At 34.4% G+C, this 18,604-nt stretch overlaps 1 protein-coding gene across 6 annotated transcripts in view; it reads left to right on the top strand.

Annotated features, from left to right (window-relative positions):
• Positions 1-18,604, top strand: part of URI1 (URI1 prefoldin like chaperone) — a 90,279-nt gene that overhangs the window by 39,237 nt on the left and 32,438 nt on the right. For 3 of the 6 annotated variants that reach the window (XM_054538811.2, XM_054538813.2, XM_002829012.6), the window contains exon 2: positions 6,466-6,500. The exons of 2 other annotated variants lie outside the window; for them this stretch is intronic. In XM_054538811.2, coding sequence (XP_054394786.1) covers positions 6,466-6,500 — 35 coding nt within the window. Of the gene's footprint in view, positions 1-6,465; positions 6,501-13,806; positions 13,940-18,604 lie in introns of those variants that run through there. One more of the 6 variants, XM_063719437.1, reaches the window with a different exon arrangement.

Below are 18,604 nucleotides of genomic sequence, written 5' to 3' on the forward strand. Positions count from 1 at the left end.
TCGGCCTCCCAAAGTGCTGGGATTACAGGTGTGAGCCACCACGCCCGGCCAGTGGTGTTTGTTTAAAATAAAAATGTACTTCTTTAATTAATGCTAAATAAGATTGCTTTAATTTGACTTTTTTGTTACCTGGGAGTATATTTTCCTGTTTTTTTTTTTTTTTTTCTATTTGTATTTACTCTTCAGTGGACTGTTTCCTTTGAGCCTTTCACAGGCACATTCTCCTCCTAACCTGTGTGGCAAGTTTACTACTCTAAAGTTTTCTTAGTTGCAAATCATACAGATGCTTAGGAAATTATGAAATAATTTACTGTAAGAAGTCAGGAGGGAGTCAAGGGTAGGAGTTTTTTGGGTCTCTGTGTTTTGTTTTCTTGTACATTTATGTTGTTTCCTGTACCACCTGCTTTAGATGGTTGGTTAGCTTGTGCAGATCCTATAGTGGTCTTCCTTTTAAGACCAGAATCTGTAATCACCTCAGGCTCTGATGTCCAAAGTAAATGAGGTTGGTCCAGTTAGCAGCAGGTATCTATCCTCTCCCTTTATTGTGGCTACAGACGGAGAAATGGGATTCTTTACCTGTTCTTTATGGGAGAAGGGCAGGGTTTCTACGAGGAAGGTGTGTGAATGGAGAAGAAATGATTGACATCTCTGGTGAAACAGTGGGCATGCAAGGTGGGATGCAGGCAGCATTTCAGATTCAGAAATGTAGGCCACAATTTCCTATCTGCAGTTCAGAAGCCTGAAAAGCACGGAAAACACAGTTATTCTTAAGTTTATGGCATATTCATTTTTGACAAAACTGGAACTGATATGGGTGAGGCATTTATTACATTTTGAATATTCATATGTTTCATTGCAAATGTTATGTTTACTACACGGCCCTACCTCATGGAGCTTTCAGCCAGAACAGTTAGAGTTCCTGGATCTCTAGTTCAGGTAACCCCCAAAACCCTCCAAACACGTGTAAACGTCTTCATTCTTAGAAATATTACTGAATGTATATGTCACCACTCTTAAAATATTTCCAATAGGAGAAAACTGTAATAGAATACTTAAGATAGTGAGTAATGATTACTGAAAGAAAAAAAGAGCCCAGTTTGTAGGTAAAGCCAACAAGGGAGTGAGATGTACACTGCCAGAGCACGTTAGACATAGTCCGATATTTGTGTAAAACGAGACTAGATTGGAATACAGGAAAAAATGCTTAGAAACCTGTGTAGGAGGAATCTGGCTAAAACATAAAGGTAAAGATTAAGGAGACTTTTGATTCCATCTTAGCTAACACTTTAAATAAGAACATGTAAGTGTTTTCAGAAGTGGCTCCATATAATTGGACTTAGCGTTCATTAGCAGTTTTGCTTTGCAGCATATTTAGAACATAATTTGTTTAAAATTGAAATGGTTTTCTTTACTTTTATGGTGGTTTATTTATTTATTTATTTATTTTTGGGGACAGGGTCTCCGTCTGTCTCCCAGGCTGGAGTGCAGTGGTGTGATCTCGGCTCTCTGCAACCTCCACCTCCTTGGTTCAAGCAATTCAAGCTACGTGAGTAGCTGGAATTACAGGCATGCACCACCACGCCTGGCTAATTTTTGTATTTTTGGTAGAGACGGGTTTTCACCATGTTGGCTAGGCTGGTCTGAACTCTGGCATCATGTGAGATCTACTGGCCTTGGCCTCAAAGTGCTAAGATTACAGGCGTGAGCCACTCTGCTCGGGCTGTGGTGGTTTTTATACAGCAACACTCAATTTATTACAGTTTATCGCAGTGCTTATTGCATTTTTTTCTGTTAGGAACCTGTAGTCAATTCCTCCCTTCTTTGCAAAGGGGTTTACTTAAAAGATTTGTAATTTTTGTAAATTTTATTGAAAGTACACTATTTGTATACTTTGGTAATGATATTTATACATCTACTTGACAAATCTATCTTTTAAGAAATTATTTTCAGCTTTTAAGTAACTGTCACATAACATGTATGTCCAGTATCCATTGGCTTCAGCTCCCACTGATACTATTTTCTTTTTGACTCAGCAGCTTTAAAACCAAAATAGTAAGATCTGTCTTGAAGCCACAGTCTAGCAGGAGAAGCAAACTATATAAATTTAGACAGCTCTGATTAGCACAGTTCCCAAACTGTTATATTATGCATTAACCCATACAGGAAGAATTTAAAATTGCAGTATGGTGAGAAAAGTTTTAGAAGTGAAGCATTTTTGAGAAAAGTATCAAAGATGAAGAAGTACTCTTGACCTTTTAGGCTTTCTGTTCCAGTCTAGTTTTAGTGTGGCATTGTATTTAACTTGCCTTAGAAACTCATAGGTTTATGCCCTCTTGTGGTCTGTCACCAATATAAATAGCACAAATAAAAATTTTAAGTACTGGAGATCTTACTGCATGTTACTGCTCTCCTTTATAAAATAATTTTTAAAAAGCAGCTTCTGAGGAACAACAGCTAAGAAATTATTATTCCTGTCTTCCATATAATGTGTGGACCTTAAAAGTTACCAAATGTTATTTTAACCCTTGGTAACAAAATGTATGTGTATGTTAGCTGGACACTAATGAACAGAAAAATATTGTTGGATGGGCTGTCCATCGTTGTCCTTCTAGGTGTCTAACCCTATTAATTTATAAGTGTCTTAAAAATGTGATGAGGTGTGATAGTAATTGTAGGGCTAGCACATTACCCTTCTACCTTCACCTAAACATACACGGATATACTAGTAAATGATGCTTGGGAAATGTGTTGTTTATACTTACTTGTTTCATCTGAAAGGGTCAGGAGCTGTAGGAGGCATTGGAAGAAATCAGGATTATAATGTTAGTGAACTGGTGAACTTAAGCTTACAGAATTTGCTTTTACTGACATGATTGGCAAGGTCTTATTCGTGAGTGTGGGACTGAGGAACTAACTAGTGGAGGAGAAACAGCAATAGCAGTCAGTGTTTTAAGACTGCAGCTGTAACCAGTGTTTTTCTGCTGTTATCCAGTAAGCCGCATGATGGTTGGAAGCAGGCCAGTTATAGGGACTGTGCACTTTAGGATTAGATAGAATCCCTGTTAGAAAGACTTGGTTTTAAAACTGATCTCATCTCTTACCAGTTCCTGGACAGTTGTGTAATATTAAGTAAGTTACTTCATCTCTGAATACAGGTTTCCTCTGCAAATAAAGATTTAAACCGCCTTCATTGAACTCTTTGCAGTTTGTTTTGTCACGTGCAGTATTGGCATATACTCCTGTTGTTATTGCTTATAGGTTAAAGACAGTTTTGTGTTGCAAAGAATGAATACCATATGACTTTGTAGCCACTGGGTTGTTGGTAAAGACTCCTAAATAGTGGTAAATCAGCTCATAGTTCTTTTTCTTTACTGTGGACTTACTGCTGTACTTCTATGTAGGTACATACTTTATTATAAATTCTTGAGTGTAAGCGAGGTCATTATATTAAAGAATTTGCTAGTTCAGTTATTTTAAAGTTGAAGCCTAGTAACTATTTTTAAGAAAAATGAAAATAATACAATAAGTTTTTTTTCTTTAGGGGCACTATTTGCATGTTTTGGCAGGTTTAAAAAATAAAAAAAAACTGTATTGTTCCTCCATTGTGGTCTTACTTTTGTGGAGGACAGCAAAGTAATGAAATGTTTTTGTTTCTTTTGCTGTGTTTTTCAAGTGTTGCTTGTAGAACAAGGCTCGCTGCCTTATGGTTACTCTTAAATTTAATACTTAAAGTAATTAATCTGAGTCTCCTTTCAGGAGAAATAAGATTATTTAGAATAATTTAACCTAAGGGAAAAATATTTGTTTTTATAACACCTTCTAAAATTTCTAAGTTGTAGAAATTTACTAATTTTTTCCTTTTTTTTTTTTTTTTGAGATGGAGTCTCGTTCTGTTGCCTAGGATGGAGTGCAGTGGCGCGATCTCGGCTTACTGCAAGCTCTGCCTCCCGGGTTCATGCCATTCTCCTACCTCAGCCTCCCGAGTAGCTAGGACTACAGGCGCCTGCCACCATGCCCGGCCGTTTTTTTGTATTTTTAGTAGAGATGGGGTTTCACTGTGTTAGCCAGGATGGTCTCGATCTCCTGACCTCGTGATCCACCCGCCTCGGCCTCCCAAAGTGCTGGGATTACAGGCGTGAGCCACTGCGTCTGGCCAAAATTTACTGATTTTTTCTTTTGAATAACTTGCTGTGAAATAGAAGACAACTAAAAAAAAAAACCCCTCTAAATATAATAGAACTGCTTGGGCTTAAATCTTTTTTGCAAGTAGGTGGACCATAAATCATATAAACAAAGATAACCTAGACGTGCCATCAGAAGGCTAGTCTATATATTTTTATATCTGCCTCTTTCATCTTTTCCCTTATTTCTGATTTCCAAAATGTCACTTCTTTAGTTTACATTTGGATAGTGCTTATTTGAAGTCTCTGATATTCTAAACACTATATGTAACTAATAAAGACTTTAAAATGTAAGGCAGCATTTTGGTAGTGAAAATTTCTCTTGTACATTGTGAAATGGATTTTGTTGGTCTATCTTCCTAGGGAGACTATTTAAGGGAAGTAAAAGGAACAGGGCAAGTATGGCCGGAACAAAGTGGAGGGTAGACTATGGGGAGTGATGGCAAGAACACATGCCATTCTACCAGTGACTTGTTTCTTAAACATAAAAAGCATATGTGCCAAATTTGCATATTTACTAATTAAAAAGGCTTCCTGGAAACATTAGGTAGACTATCTTCTATAACCTTTAACACCGTCACTAATGGATATAGCTTAGAAGATTTCCTCTAAGGTCCTTTAAATAATGTAAATGATTATGAATGTGTAACTAGTTAATATGCAGCTATGAAAGGATTATCATGTAGAGGTTAATGAACATTCTGCTCTTATGGTTTGCAGGGCTTTGCTTTCTGTGCTTTTGGCTCTCTTCATGCTTGGAAACACATGCATTGGGATTGGAAAACATCCTGACTGTTTTTGGGTCTCATCTTTTAATGGGGTTGTTAAATAGGAACTTTATGAAAAGGATTTTATGAGCATTTTTTTCCTTTTTCAATTTACATTTAATTCTATTTGTCTATTTTGTAATTACTGCCAAATCAGAAACAGTGAAATGGATTGATGTAGTTTTAGCTTGGCTCTTCCAGATGTAAAGTCAGTACTCTATTATATATTGCCACTGTTATTAAGTGTTGCTATGTGATTGATACTTACTGAGAGATCTTCATTCTAAAATGGACTTTTTATGCTGAGTTAATATGTAGTATGGTTGGGTTTCTGATTATAGCATGTATTTTGGTACAGAATTTCTGTCTTAGTATTTAAAATGTCCCAAAAGAGGACATTTATTTCAGGAGTTAAATGTTATAATAGAGGAATTTAGTGACAGGTCTAAAAAAAATCTTGTGTGTTTTTTTTTTTTTTTGCTGGGAGGGGGTGGTGAAACACTGAGCATATACAAGAGACAATATTGGTGTTTAGAGCAGTGAACTAGAGCAGTGTTTTGCAAACCAGATAATGTTGCTGTCTTTTTCTCATGGCCTAGTCTTAAGCATTTTGGCTTTCATCACCTAGTTTCTCTGTCTCTAAAATGGTATATGGTATTCTAGACTGCTGTTTAAAATTTTCATTAATAGGTAATTTAAAGTAGATAATTAGCAAACCTTGAAAACAGTGTTAATTCTTAAATTGTCGTTCAAAAATAGTGTTATTTTTTTAAATTGCATTTTTCTTTATTGTCTAGTCTTATTTTCTGAGCATTTTGAGAATCTACTGACATATCTCCAAGGAAAACAAATAACTTTTGTACTTAAATTCATTGTTTTAGTATTATAAACATAGTTTAAACTGGCTGTGAAGTGCTTACAATCTTTATCATAATTCACTGGGGAACAAATGAGCTGTTCAGAGCATCTCCTTATCCCAAGTATTTCTTCTTGAAAATGTAGTAGAAAAATATCACTGAATTCATTTTTTAATGTGTCAGAATAAAAATTACAGGTGAAAATGTTTGGAGATATACTGACAAAATAAAATATTTTCACTACTGTCATTTCTTTTTTTTTTTAACTGACGAAACGTGGATGTTACATTGGTTTCTTGTTATTTATAACGTTTACATATTCTACGAAATATGTAATATTGAAAACAGGTCTGTAGATTGTACAAAATACTAGTTATCTTATATCATATGTCACCTAATAGTTATGAAGCGGGTTTTGTACCAAAGTATGAATCAGAAAGCTGTAATTTGTTCTGCAGTTATCAGCCTGCATTAGAGGGTTATGATAAAGTGTGCTGCTTAAAAACTAACATTCACATCTCTCTGCATTTGACAAATAAAAATGTATACTGAGATGCTATTAAATCTGTAAAGCCAATGTTGAGTTTTCAGATACACTGATTTTTGTAGCTCTGTGTATAGCTCTGTTTTTTCATGAGTAGTTATCTGTTTTCATGACAGGTGGTCACTAACTGCCAAGAGAGAATCCAGCATTGGTGAGTGAAAAATGGTTTTATTACACTTCTGAAATACTGATGGGGTAACCTACTTGTGTTCAGATAATGTGTTTACTGTTTGTGTGTGTGTGTGTATGTATGACTAGTAATTGAATTCTTCTAGTAGTCTCCATTTTGAATGCCTTTAATACTAATTTATATTGTCTTTGACCCTTTTCTGAATTACACATTTCTGATTTCCTGACATTGTGTTACTACTTGTATTTATTCTAAGTGCCTTCTTTTCTTTTCTGAGAATAATATTAATATCATTATGGAGACTGAGACATTTTTGAATGTGACATAGTTCTATTTTGGGGATATTTCTTACATTTTAATAGAAAAATAATGGGAATCAGTTACTTTAAAATAATGATGGAAATAGGGCACAGAAATGTTTTCCCAAAGTTTGAAAAAAATATCTAATTTTCTACTTTTCAGAGCTTGTTTTATTGACTGTACTTTTTTTTAGAGAGAAAGCATATCTATTTTAATGTGCTAATCTATAGTTAATAGGACCATGTTTGGTAAATAACACACTTTCCTTTGGCTTCTGAGGAAAATGCTCGATTTAATGGTGAATAAAATCTTACATTATGAGTTGTCATGAGGTATAGCTGTTGATCTTACAGATATCAAATTACAATATATCCATGCTGTGCTTACGAAGATTTTACTGAGAGAACAACAGGAGCTGTCTTGATTATTGTCTGCAGGGTTATTGCAAAAATCATGGTAACTGCCCCTTTAGTGGTGAGATTAAACCTTCGGTTATACACCATCAAGCATATAATATTTTAAATTTATTTTAAGAGGCTTTTTCTTCATGCCTGAGAGATCTCCAAGGAAATAATTTATAGTTAGTGTATATCAAATGTTTTTTGGTTTAAATGCACATAGGCTGCAGGCAGTGGATAAGAGTGAAAATTGGTGCAATCTGTACACATCATCTTATTAAATTTTGACTATTGGCTTGCAGAGAATAATCTAAAACTAATAATATCCACTTTATAAATAAAAATTCAGGACTTCATTAATTTTCAATAAATGCATCGTTGTAGTTGCTTCCAGTGGTGGTGTAAGTGTGTCAACATTTCCATAATGGACCATTCGCCTTTCATTATACATTCAGTTCAGGTTAAAACTTGAAATACAAGTCGTTGGCTAAAGAATTTTTTTCCTTGCACATTTAGTCAGAGTGGCCCATTTTACAAATAATTTCCAGAGGAAGTTTTATTAGCGTGGACTTCTATCTATTGGTTTTGGTAAGAAGTTCAGGAAATTTGAAAGGTATTCACTGGAAACAGATGCTAGTTTACATAAAAGGGTGAATGGTAACTTGCTTCTGGTTTGTTTTATAAGATTCTTATTAGAGTTTTTTAAGGATAAGGGCACGTTTTCATCCTTTTATTCACAGCCCCTACTGCTGTGTTTGGCACAAAATAGACACTTGATAAATGTTTGAGTAAATGAAGACCAAATATGTGGTTATTTTCTATATAACATTTTAGTTTACAAATACTCTAGTAGTGCACAAGTCTAGTGAGCAGTGACAGAAATGTGACATTTACTTCATGGCAGGTTCATGTGACCCTCAATTTCACTTTTCAGTTTTTTAAAACCCTCTAAACTGTAGAAGCTTAGCAAATTTGCCTACACATATCTTGAAGTAATATAGTACTTTATACATTAAAAAAATTATTTTTTTCCGGTTAAAATTTGCATTTTCCTCTGAATCATTTCTGGTTTGGTTCAGGAAACAGACTTTTCTCTTCGCTTTTAATGAAGATCTATACATGGTATATTGCTCAAATCTGAATGGCCAGTAAATTCATCAATTCATTATATCAAAAAATTGAAACCAAAGTGTCACCATCTCCCCGAAAACCAGGAAATTGCTGTTTGGGAGAGTCGTGGAATTCTTATGATATTTTTGCATTCTCTTAATTCCTCAAACAATGGTTGAGTTTCTACCATATGCCAGTATTGTGCTGCTGTTTGGAATTGAAAGACCCTGCCATAGAAGAATTCATAGTCAGACATATAATGGGGAAATCACGATAATTTTGTGCTATTTGCGGAGATATGAAGCAACTACAGGAGTTCAGAGGCTGGAGCCGTTCTTAGGGTGTCTCACACACTACTTTTAAAAGCATGTTGCTTTAATTCCTATTTAACCCTTGGTATTAGCCTAGTCTAAAATGTAATTTCTGTTAAGCTCCTATTCTTTATGAGTACACACCAGTATAATAAAGAAGAACAAAATATATGGTTTGAAAAATGCATTATTATGCTGGTGATGTTTATGCTTGTTTGTATAATTTTTAAGGGATTCTTTAAGGAACAGGTATATGTATTCTAGGTTCAGAAATAATCTAAATTGGTTTTTGTTTAAAAAAAATGTAGGACAGGGAGTAAAAATATTTGTAGAAAAATAGGAGTGAAAATGGTCTGGGACCACAGGATCTACCCAAAAAAATCTTTGAGAAAATTAATTTAAATCCTAGAACTTTGGTGAACTAAGAAATTTATAATATTTGTTTAGTTAATAACAGATAAAAAGGAAAGATTCAAGCCTAATGGATGAGAATTTGTACAACATTATTTTAGAGCTAATAATAATGGTTTTCAGTTTAGTGAGGATTTAAAAAATGTTTTTGAATCAAACTTTTTTTCTTTATAATCCCTTTTAACTAACTCAGGAAATAAGGTATTATGAAATCCACACACTGTCATCTCCTTAAAGTATGAGGATACTTCCCACTGTTTGGTCCACTAGTGGCTGATTATTTTGTTTGTGGATTATTTGTAATTTTCTTTTTAATTCTTCCTTAAACAGCGTGGCATTTGGAGTCACAGACCTGTATTTGAATCCTGTCATTTACTAGCGTTTTGACCTTGAACAATTATGCTAAGAGTCTCAGTTTTTTCTTGTAAAGTGATGATGATGCTACTTAACTCACAGGGTTGTAGTGAAGGTCAAATGAGACCATGTCTATAGAACACCCTGCCCGGCACTCAATAAGTATTCATAGGAGCCCATATACCTCTTTTGAAAATTTTAATTGTCAGACAAATAAAGAAAAAAGCCAGTGTTTTGTAAATATTTGTGAATATTTAGTGTTCATTCTGTTTTTTGTCATGATGGAGAGAAAGTTGGGTTTCTGTGAATTATTGTTACAGCTTTACATTAATATTTTTAAATCACTTTTTGGTATGAAGAATTTCAAATGAAAGGTGATAGAGTAGTATGGTGAATCCTCATGTACTCATCAGTCAGCTTTGATAATCATCAACTGATGATTTTCTCTAAACTTTCATTTCAACATCTTATCTTGCCATCTACTCCTACCTCCAATTTTTTTTTAACTTTTATTTTAGATTTGGGAGGTACATGTAGAGGTTTGTTGCAAAGGTGCATTGCATGATGCTGAGATTTGAGGTACAATTGAACCCATCACCCAGATAGCATAGTACCCAGTAGGCAGTTATTCAGCCCTTGCCCCTGCCCTTTCTCACCGCTCTTGTATTCCCCAGTGTTTATTGTTCCCATCTTTATGTCCATGTGTCCCCAGTGGTTAGCTCCCACTTATAAGTGAGAATATACAGTATTTGGTTTTCTGTTTCTGCATTAGTTCGCTTAGGATAATGGCCTCCTGCTGCATCCATGTTACTGCAAATATTTCTTCTTTTTTATGGGTGTGTAGTAGTCCGTAGTATATATGTATCACATTTTTATTATGCGGCTCACTGTTGATGGGCACTTGGATTGATTCCATGTCTTTGCTATTTGAACAGTGTGGTAGTGAACATACAGGTGCATGTATCTTTTTGGCAGAATGCTTTTTTTTTTGGAGTGGTCTATATTCAGTAATGGATTGCTGGGTTGAATGGTTGTTCAGTTTAGTTCTTTGAGAAATCTCCAAATTGCTGTCCACAGTGGCTGGACATTCCCACTAACAGTGTAAAAGCATTCCTTTTCTCTGCAGTCCTGCCAACATCTGTTCTTTTTTGACTTTTTAATAAAAACTATTTTGCCTATCCCACCTCCAATTTTGAAATGAATCTAAGCCATATCATTCCATCTGGAAATATTTCAGTATATATCTTTAAGAGACAAGAAAGACTGTATATTAACTTTTTAAAATTTAAATAAAAAATATTTAATTAGACAATACATTTACATGATTCAAAATTTAGGAGGTATGAAAGGATGTAAATGATGTATAGGTTGCTCCTAACTTTGTCCCGTAATTCTCAGTTCTGTTTACTTTTTTTTTTTTTTTTTTTTGAGATGGAGTCTCACTCTGTCATCCAGGCTAGAGTGCAATGGTATGGTTTTGGCTCACTGCAACTTCTGCCTCCCGGGTTCAAGCTATTCTCCTGCCTCAGCCTCCCAAGTAGCTGAGATTACAGGCGCATGCTGCCATGCCCGGTTAATTTTTTTAGTATTTTAGTAGAAACGGGGTTTCACCGTGTTGCCCAGGCTGGTCTCAAACTCCTGAGCTCAGGCAATGCACCCTCCTCGGCCTCCTAAAGTGCTAGGATTACAGGCGTGAGCCACCGCACCCGGCCCCTCAGTTCTGTTTCCTGGAAGCAGCAGTTTTTAACCAATTTCTCATAAATCTTTTCAGAAATGGTTTGCATAATGTAAGTGTTTGTATATGTATGTGTGTGTGTTGTGTGTGTGTATTCATCTACATGTTTATATACGGCTCCCATCCTTTTGGACAAAAATGAAATCAGATTGTACCTGTTCATTTAATACTATACCTACCGTGTATCATTAACTAACAGTTCCTCTTTACCTCATTCCATACATTTCGCTGTGTGTCAGACATTTAACTTTTAGGATTACTAAATGAGACCTGGAACTATTTTTTTTTTAAATAAATAATTGCTACATCACTGAGAGTATAGCTCTATAACTCAAAATATATCCTTTCTAAGATGATATATCTGTTATTTTATTGCTCCTTAGTAAAATTACTGCAAAACTTAGTGGCTTGAAACAACCACCATTTACTTGCACATGATTCAGTGGGTGTGCATATTAAGCTGGGCTCACCTGTGTGGTTCTTCTGCTACTTGTCTGGGCTCACTGCTTTGGTTGCAGCCAGTTGGTGGCCAGGTCAGCTGTGTTGTCCAGAATGGCCTCACCCTCAAGTCTGGTGGTTAGTGCTGTTGGTTGAGCCTCTGCTTCTATGTGCTCTTTTGTCCAGCTTACTTTCTGTGGGCATCTCAGAGGAGCAAGAATGGAAGCTGCAAGGCCACGTTATGTTGGTCAAAGGAAGGGCCAGCGCAGATTCACAAGGTGGGAAGATAACACCCACCTGTTGAGAGGAGGCGTGAAAAAGAATTAATGGTCATTTTTAATGCACTGCAATGACTTTATTGAATAGGTCCTACACACACAAAAAGGAAGTCTCCGTCCTTTATGTTGACTGGTGAGAATGAAATGAAATAGTACATGTGATGCCTGGCAGATCATCTTTATGTTAGGCATTACTTACAATCGTAAATCGTATGCATGTGAGTTGTAAAAAATTTATTGCCTTGCTTCCTTTGTTTTAAAAGGATTTTTGGTAAAGGTATCTTTGAAATTACATGAAGCAGACTTAAATATAGAAAATACTTTGTTCAGATGTTTAATTTTGGAAAGAATACTTTAAATTTAGACATAAAAGTTCCAAAACACTTTGGCATGTGAGTTTTGGGAGAGTCTAAAGCAAATACTTGACATTTTTTTATTTTTCAAAGGAAACTGGGCAAAAATAATTGTTCAGAGGAAAAGAGTAACTAGCTTCTGTTAGAATTTATAAAGTATATGGTAGGAAATAACTAAGAAAGCATACCTGTATAGGTAAAAATCTCAGGTGAAGATTTGATTTTCTCTCTCTCTCTCTTTTTTTTTTTTTCTCCTGTTGGAGCTACTCTTTCCTATCAATCAGTCGGGATGGAGATAACTGTTTTATGCACACATTGTATATCTGTCTATATGTCTCATGTTTTTGAGGCATTCCTTGTGCACAGAAGCACTGAACTATTTCGTTGTAACAATGCCATGGTTTACAGTATATTTCATATGAATACCTGAAACTGTTTTCTTGAGTTGCCTTCACATGCTATATAAAATTTATTTTATTATGTATAATATGTGAAATATTGATCTGCATACCTTTAAAACTTGTAAAAGCTGATGACTTTGTTCTACAGTGTTAGGTAGATTTGTAAACTGTGTTTTTCAGAGTCCATATTTTACTGACTACAAAGTTTTCAGTCACTGTTTTGTAGAGGGCCTTCTGTTTGGGCTTTTTCTTTATGTTATTTTTTCTTTTTTTCCTCTTCTTGAGTGGAGCAGAGAGCAACTTCCAAACTTTCTGGAAATTTTGCATGTTTTTGTTGTTGGAGTTTCTGTAGTTGTTTATGAAAGTCTTAGGGATAAGGGGGAAGAATCATATATGTCAAATCTTGTCATTCTTTAAGTTTCTGCACAGTTTTAAAAAATGGTGTGAGTTAGTACATGCGCTAGTGATTAAGTGAGTTTAGAACTCGTGTGTGTAATATTTCAAAGCAAATTAACAGGCAAAAAAAAAAGATTCAAGTCGAATGTTTAAAGAATTTTTTTTTAAATCTGAGTTAGGTTTTTAAATGGTTATTTTGAATATAAAATGAATGCATGCTTAGTTATGGAAAAGTTGAAATAAGAAAGGAATAAAGATAAATTTACTCATAATTGTAAAGAGAAGCTAATTCTCTCCCTGTTTTTAAAACATTCCCTTTTATTCCCTCTAGCTTCTTAATTCTGTATGTGTATTTATGTGACTGAAGTCAAACTGTAAATGCTTTTTTCTTTTCCTTCTCTTTTTAAAGAGTTAAATGATTTTTAACTTGTAATTAGAATTTATTACTTGTAGGAGTCCTCAAGCTTTTATATCATGTTTTTGGAAGCAACCAGCTAGTTTAATCTTTAACGCACTTTTGAAAATGAAAGGAAAACTTACATGTTATAGGAGAGTTTTTTTTCCCCTGAAGAGTTTTAAACTATTATTAAAAAAAATCCCTAATCACATTTCATCACCTAGAATAGTCTTTGATGACGATGTGTTTCCAGTGTCAATATGGTTTGGTTCAGTTTCCCATGACCAGCTCCAGTCCAGTAGTATCTGACTGAGGCAAAGGGCTTAGGGCTTACTGCTTTGGGCACACCTCATGATTTTTTATCTTTGTCTCAACTGTATTAGTTTTGAAAACTGTACTTCTTTGTACTTTTTTTCATTTTCCATTTTTTTTTTTATGAAGAGTAACATCCAATAAAACTCTTAAGCACAGAGTCCTGTTTGAGGATGAAGATGTAAATATTGCAACAACCACAGTGCCTGTCTGAGAAGCGCATCACTTGGTGATAATCCTGAGTGCTTGTTCTTATTTTGAGAAATGTAAGTCCAGATTCCACTATACCAAAGACAGATTAGGGTGGGTATCAGTGTAAGACTTGAGAGAAATGTAGGCTGTGAAAAATGGAGGCATGCCTATAATTTACTTTTTACTAATTCATATTGAACTCATGACCAAATTGGTGAGGGTTTTCACATTTTTCTTTTATTTTTAAGTCAATTGATAATTTTGAGGATTTTAAATATTTGGTGGGTTCAAAACCAGGATTGCCATTTTTCACTGTTGTAAAACCTCTTGAGAAACTTTAACCCGGAGGGATCTATGATTGGGCCTCTGCTGAAACTATATGTAAAATATGAGTTCTTTCTCTCAGGGAAGAGCCTAGAGTTTTTCTAGTTTCTCATAGGGATCAGTGACCTAAAAGGGTTTTTAAATTGCTACTGTAATTAAGAAAACCCACAAAATTACTTTTTTCTAAAATATGCTTTAGAAAGAAAATATAGAAAGTGTAAAGTAGCAAAACCTATGAATTATGGTAAGATTTAAGTAGAAATTTGCATAAACTTTCAAAGCTTAAGTCAGCTATAAACTCATCACACCTTTTCTAAAAGGTCCTTTGATTTGTAATAGGAAGTTATATTAGTTATAGAAAATTTGGAAAATAAAAAGAACAAAAATTACGTATAAACTCATCAGTAAAAATTAACTAGGCACTTTAGGATATTTCTTTCAAACTTAGATGAATGTGTTTTTACATAATTTTTAAGGTTTTTTGCTTTGAATTCACATCTCATTTTCTTAGAGCAAAAGATAGTAATGAATGAAGAAACGGGCACCTGTGATAACTGACAAGTCTTCAAACACATGTGTATGGTTGTTGTAGAGAGAACAGTAGAACAGATTTTTCTGTCCAGGCTTACTATGTATATCCATTGCACTCTGTTTTCTCATTGTTGAAAAGTTAAATTGAAGAAATCTAGTAGATAGAATGTTAGCTGCATCTCTCTTTAGATAATTTTGTTTCATTGACTTGAAAAATTATGTTTTTATATGTAGGTTAATCTTGGTATCTATGTCTAATAGTAAAGTTTTCTGATGGACTCATAAAATATAAAGAACATAGATTATTTCATCAGCATCTTCTGATGACATAAATTCTTTGGTATAATAGAATTATAAAAAAGGAATATACCACCATTCTGCCTAAATTTTGTGGTACATTTCAGTTACTTATATCAATTGAAATTACTAAATATTTTGCCATGACCATTTAGAAAAAAAGTCTAATGCTATTGATTTAATTCAAGTACATTTAAATTTTCCATGAGGAGTGTTCCTTTTCCCACCAAATTGCATAAAGCATAACAATATAGATCCCTTTTTCAAGAATTTTTAAATAAAATGTAACTTTATCAATTTGTTTAGATTGTTTAAAAGGATACTTTGAAAAAAATCATTATTTCTTGCTTTAGTAACTGGAGGACATCTCTTTATCTATATAGCATCCATGCCCAAACTTAATATTCCTCTATTTTCTTGATATTAGAGGTGAAAAGCCAGGCATCCTTCAAGCTAGTGGATCTTTGACAAAGATGCATTGCAAAACAATCAACAAACAATCAGAAAGGCATGCTATGTGTGAGTGATGATCCCTGCAGCATATGCCATAGGCTTGTTGTAGAGCAGCTGCTCAGTAAATGGTGGATTCAATTGAAACAAGGCTTTTTTGGATGCTTAATGGGAAGTTGTAGGGTGGGTATGATGGACTAAAAATTATTTCTAAAGAAGGTTATATATTTACTTGTATATATTCCAGAATCTTCGGTTTTTATTGTTTGTTAAATTAAAAAATAAAAATTTAACTCTGTCCCAAGTTAACTCAGATGTTAACACTTATATAGAATTTTTTTTCCTTTTTCCCCCTGTCAGGCATTTCACAGTATTTTCTGCTTCTCTGTTTAGGATGTTAGGTAGAGGAAAAGAGAATGATAGACTATTTTTTTCTTTAAAAACAAAACAAAACAAAAAAAAACTGGGCCGGGCGTGGTGGCTCACGCCTGTAATCCCAGCACTTAGGGAGGCCGAAGCGGGTGGATCACGAGGTCAGGAGTTCGAGACCAGCCTGACCAACATGGTGAAATCCCGTCTCTACTAAAAATACAAAAATTAGGCGGGTGTGGTGGTGCGTGCCTATAATCTCAGCTACTCAGGAGGCTGAGGCAGGAGAATTGCTTGAACCTGGGAGGTGGAGGTTGCAGTGAGCCAAGATCACGCCATGGCACTCTAGCCTGGGTGAAAGAGTGAGACTCTGTCTCAAAAAAAAAAAAAAAGTTCAATGTTAGTATTTGCTATTTTAACTTCCTACTTTAAAGTAAAATTAGCAAAGTCTTATTGTTTCAACCTGATTTAAGTTTTATCTCCCTTTTTTATTATTTAAAGGTTGGAGTCTTTATCACTGGCCTCAAAGGATGTAGACTTTTTTTTAATAGAGATTTTTATTTTTGTCAGTCACTTTTAAGAGGATTAAAAATGTTGATCCCTTTCATATTTCCTCGTCCGTTTAAAAATATTCTATTATGACAAATTTCAAACATACGGAAGAGTGAATCTTGATCACCTATCTGTCTATACTCTAATCTGTTAATCCATTTTTTTCTGATGAATTTCAAATTAAGTTGTGGACATCTGTGTATTTCACCCCTAAATACTTGAGCATATCCCTCATTTAACTTGATTTCTCTCTTACTTTCTACAATTTTATGCAAATGAGCTGTTTCCCATGGGGTCTGTCTTGATCTTAATCCTTTAAGGGTAAGACTAACTTGTGGTTGTGTTAATGGTCTTCATCGCTGCTGCCTATTTTTTTTTTTTAATTTCCTTAAAAGATACTCTCAAAAGGCATATTGCACATGATTAGCAAGATTCAGAAGAAAGTGGTTAAAGTTTCTTACATGCCTTATACCTATGCTTTTAGTTCTTGTTTTCTATAAGGAATGTTGCATGAGGATATTGGAAAAAAATTTAAAATTAAGAGTTGAAGGCGGAACCTGATCTATAAGAATCCATTATGTTGAAGCCAAAGAAGCAGGTCTAGCTATTGTAAGTAAGTAGGCTGGAGAGGTGTTTCTTAACTCTATCTGGGTTTTGTTTTCCATTTGAAGAAAAATTATTTTAAGCAATTGCCATTTTTGATTACTATAGTGACTCCTGTGTCCAAAAATTAATGACATATTTCTAATTATTAAAATAGAAAAAAAAATCTGTTCAAATTTTATTATAAATAAAGACCCCAGACTTACCTCAGTAATGCATTAGTTCTTAGCATAACTTTTCTATTTTCTGTTGCATAGGCTTTGTGATCTTTAACAGGATTATTTAAGCCTGAAATAATAGAGATACTATTTGGAGATCACTGTTTGACTAAACCCTGAACATTTCCACGAATGTAGCCTTTAGAGAGAGAGGGTTCCTCAAGCTGTAGTTTCTTCCAGAGACATTGCTTGACTCCTCCTGGCCTCCCTTCATAAAGGATTTCTGCATGGGCTGCATTTTAAGTGATCTTCTACTTTTGTATTTTTAGAAAATAATTCAAAATTTATAAATAGCAACTCTAATCTTAAACTGCTCTCCAGTATGTCCGCATTTTTGTTCTAGAGAGAATTATTAATAAGTTGAAAACTGATTATATTTGACTTGAAATATTGACGTTGATCTCTGGTATTACCTGTTGTTGAACCTACTGTTCTTTTAATGTACAAAAGAGATGTTTTGTGAGGAAGTTTTTTTTTTTTTCTCCTAAGCATTGTTACCAAAATAAGACTTATTGAATGGTAACTTTAATACTAGCTTCTTAATATTCATAGAAACATTTAGATATCTAGGCTGGTGTATTTAGTCCTTGAGCATTTGCGGAATTACTTATCTGAAACATAAATAAGCTGTTATGTTATTAATAGTGAGTGTTGACTGTCTAGTCACTGTATCAGTCAGTCCTATGGAGACATTCTCCCATCGATTGCTCACACCAGTCCTGTTTCCAAAGCCCCTGAATGGTTACATTCAGCTGTACTGTCTTTCAGCAAGTTATACTATTTGTATCAAATTGGTTAGTGAAATCTTGTAGGTAATAGTCTTTCTTGAAATTTTGGAATTGATGTTTTTTGATGCTTCATGGAAAAAATGAGTTTTGAGTTTTGGAACCAAAATAGTAGTTGCTCCATGCTGGGCAGTGTGTTAGACCCTTTATATTTAATTGTGTTGAACCTGTGAGATAAGTATTAGTCCAATTTTGCCATTGAAGTTACTAAGACTAAGGTGAATTTGTGTAAATTGCATGTAGAGCTTGGGATTCACTCTCTGGTCTGACTTCAAAGCCATGTTCTTTCTGGTACATAGCCTTGTGCATGAAATTTTTTTGCCATTTTATCCATATAAAAATTTTCCAGGAGGAGGATTTTTGCCTTAAACAAAAGAATAAAACATGTTTTGTATTTATTTATAGAAAAGGATTTTTTTGGGGAAAGTTAATAAAGCAGTTGCACACTAGAAAATGAGAAAGCTTTTGTGAAGGAATGCAGGTCAGAAGACCTAGGTAGGTTAAACTCATTGCTTACCTCATCTTGATAGAGGAGATCTGGCTTCTTGCTATGTGGTTTTTCCATCTTCCTTCTACTTTGTCTTCTGTAAGAGAAAAATGCTGATAAGTG

The sequence above is a fragment of the Pongo abelii genome, chromosome 20, assembly GCF_028885655.2.
Source record: "Pongo abelii isolate AG06213 chromosome 20, NHGRI_mPonAbe1-v2.0_pri, whole genome shotgun sequence".
Taxonomy (NCBI): Eukaryota; Metazoa; Chordata; class Mammalia; order Primates; family Hominidae; genus Pongo; species Pongo abelii.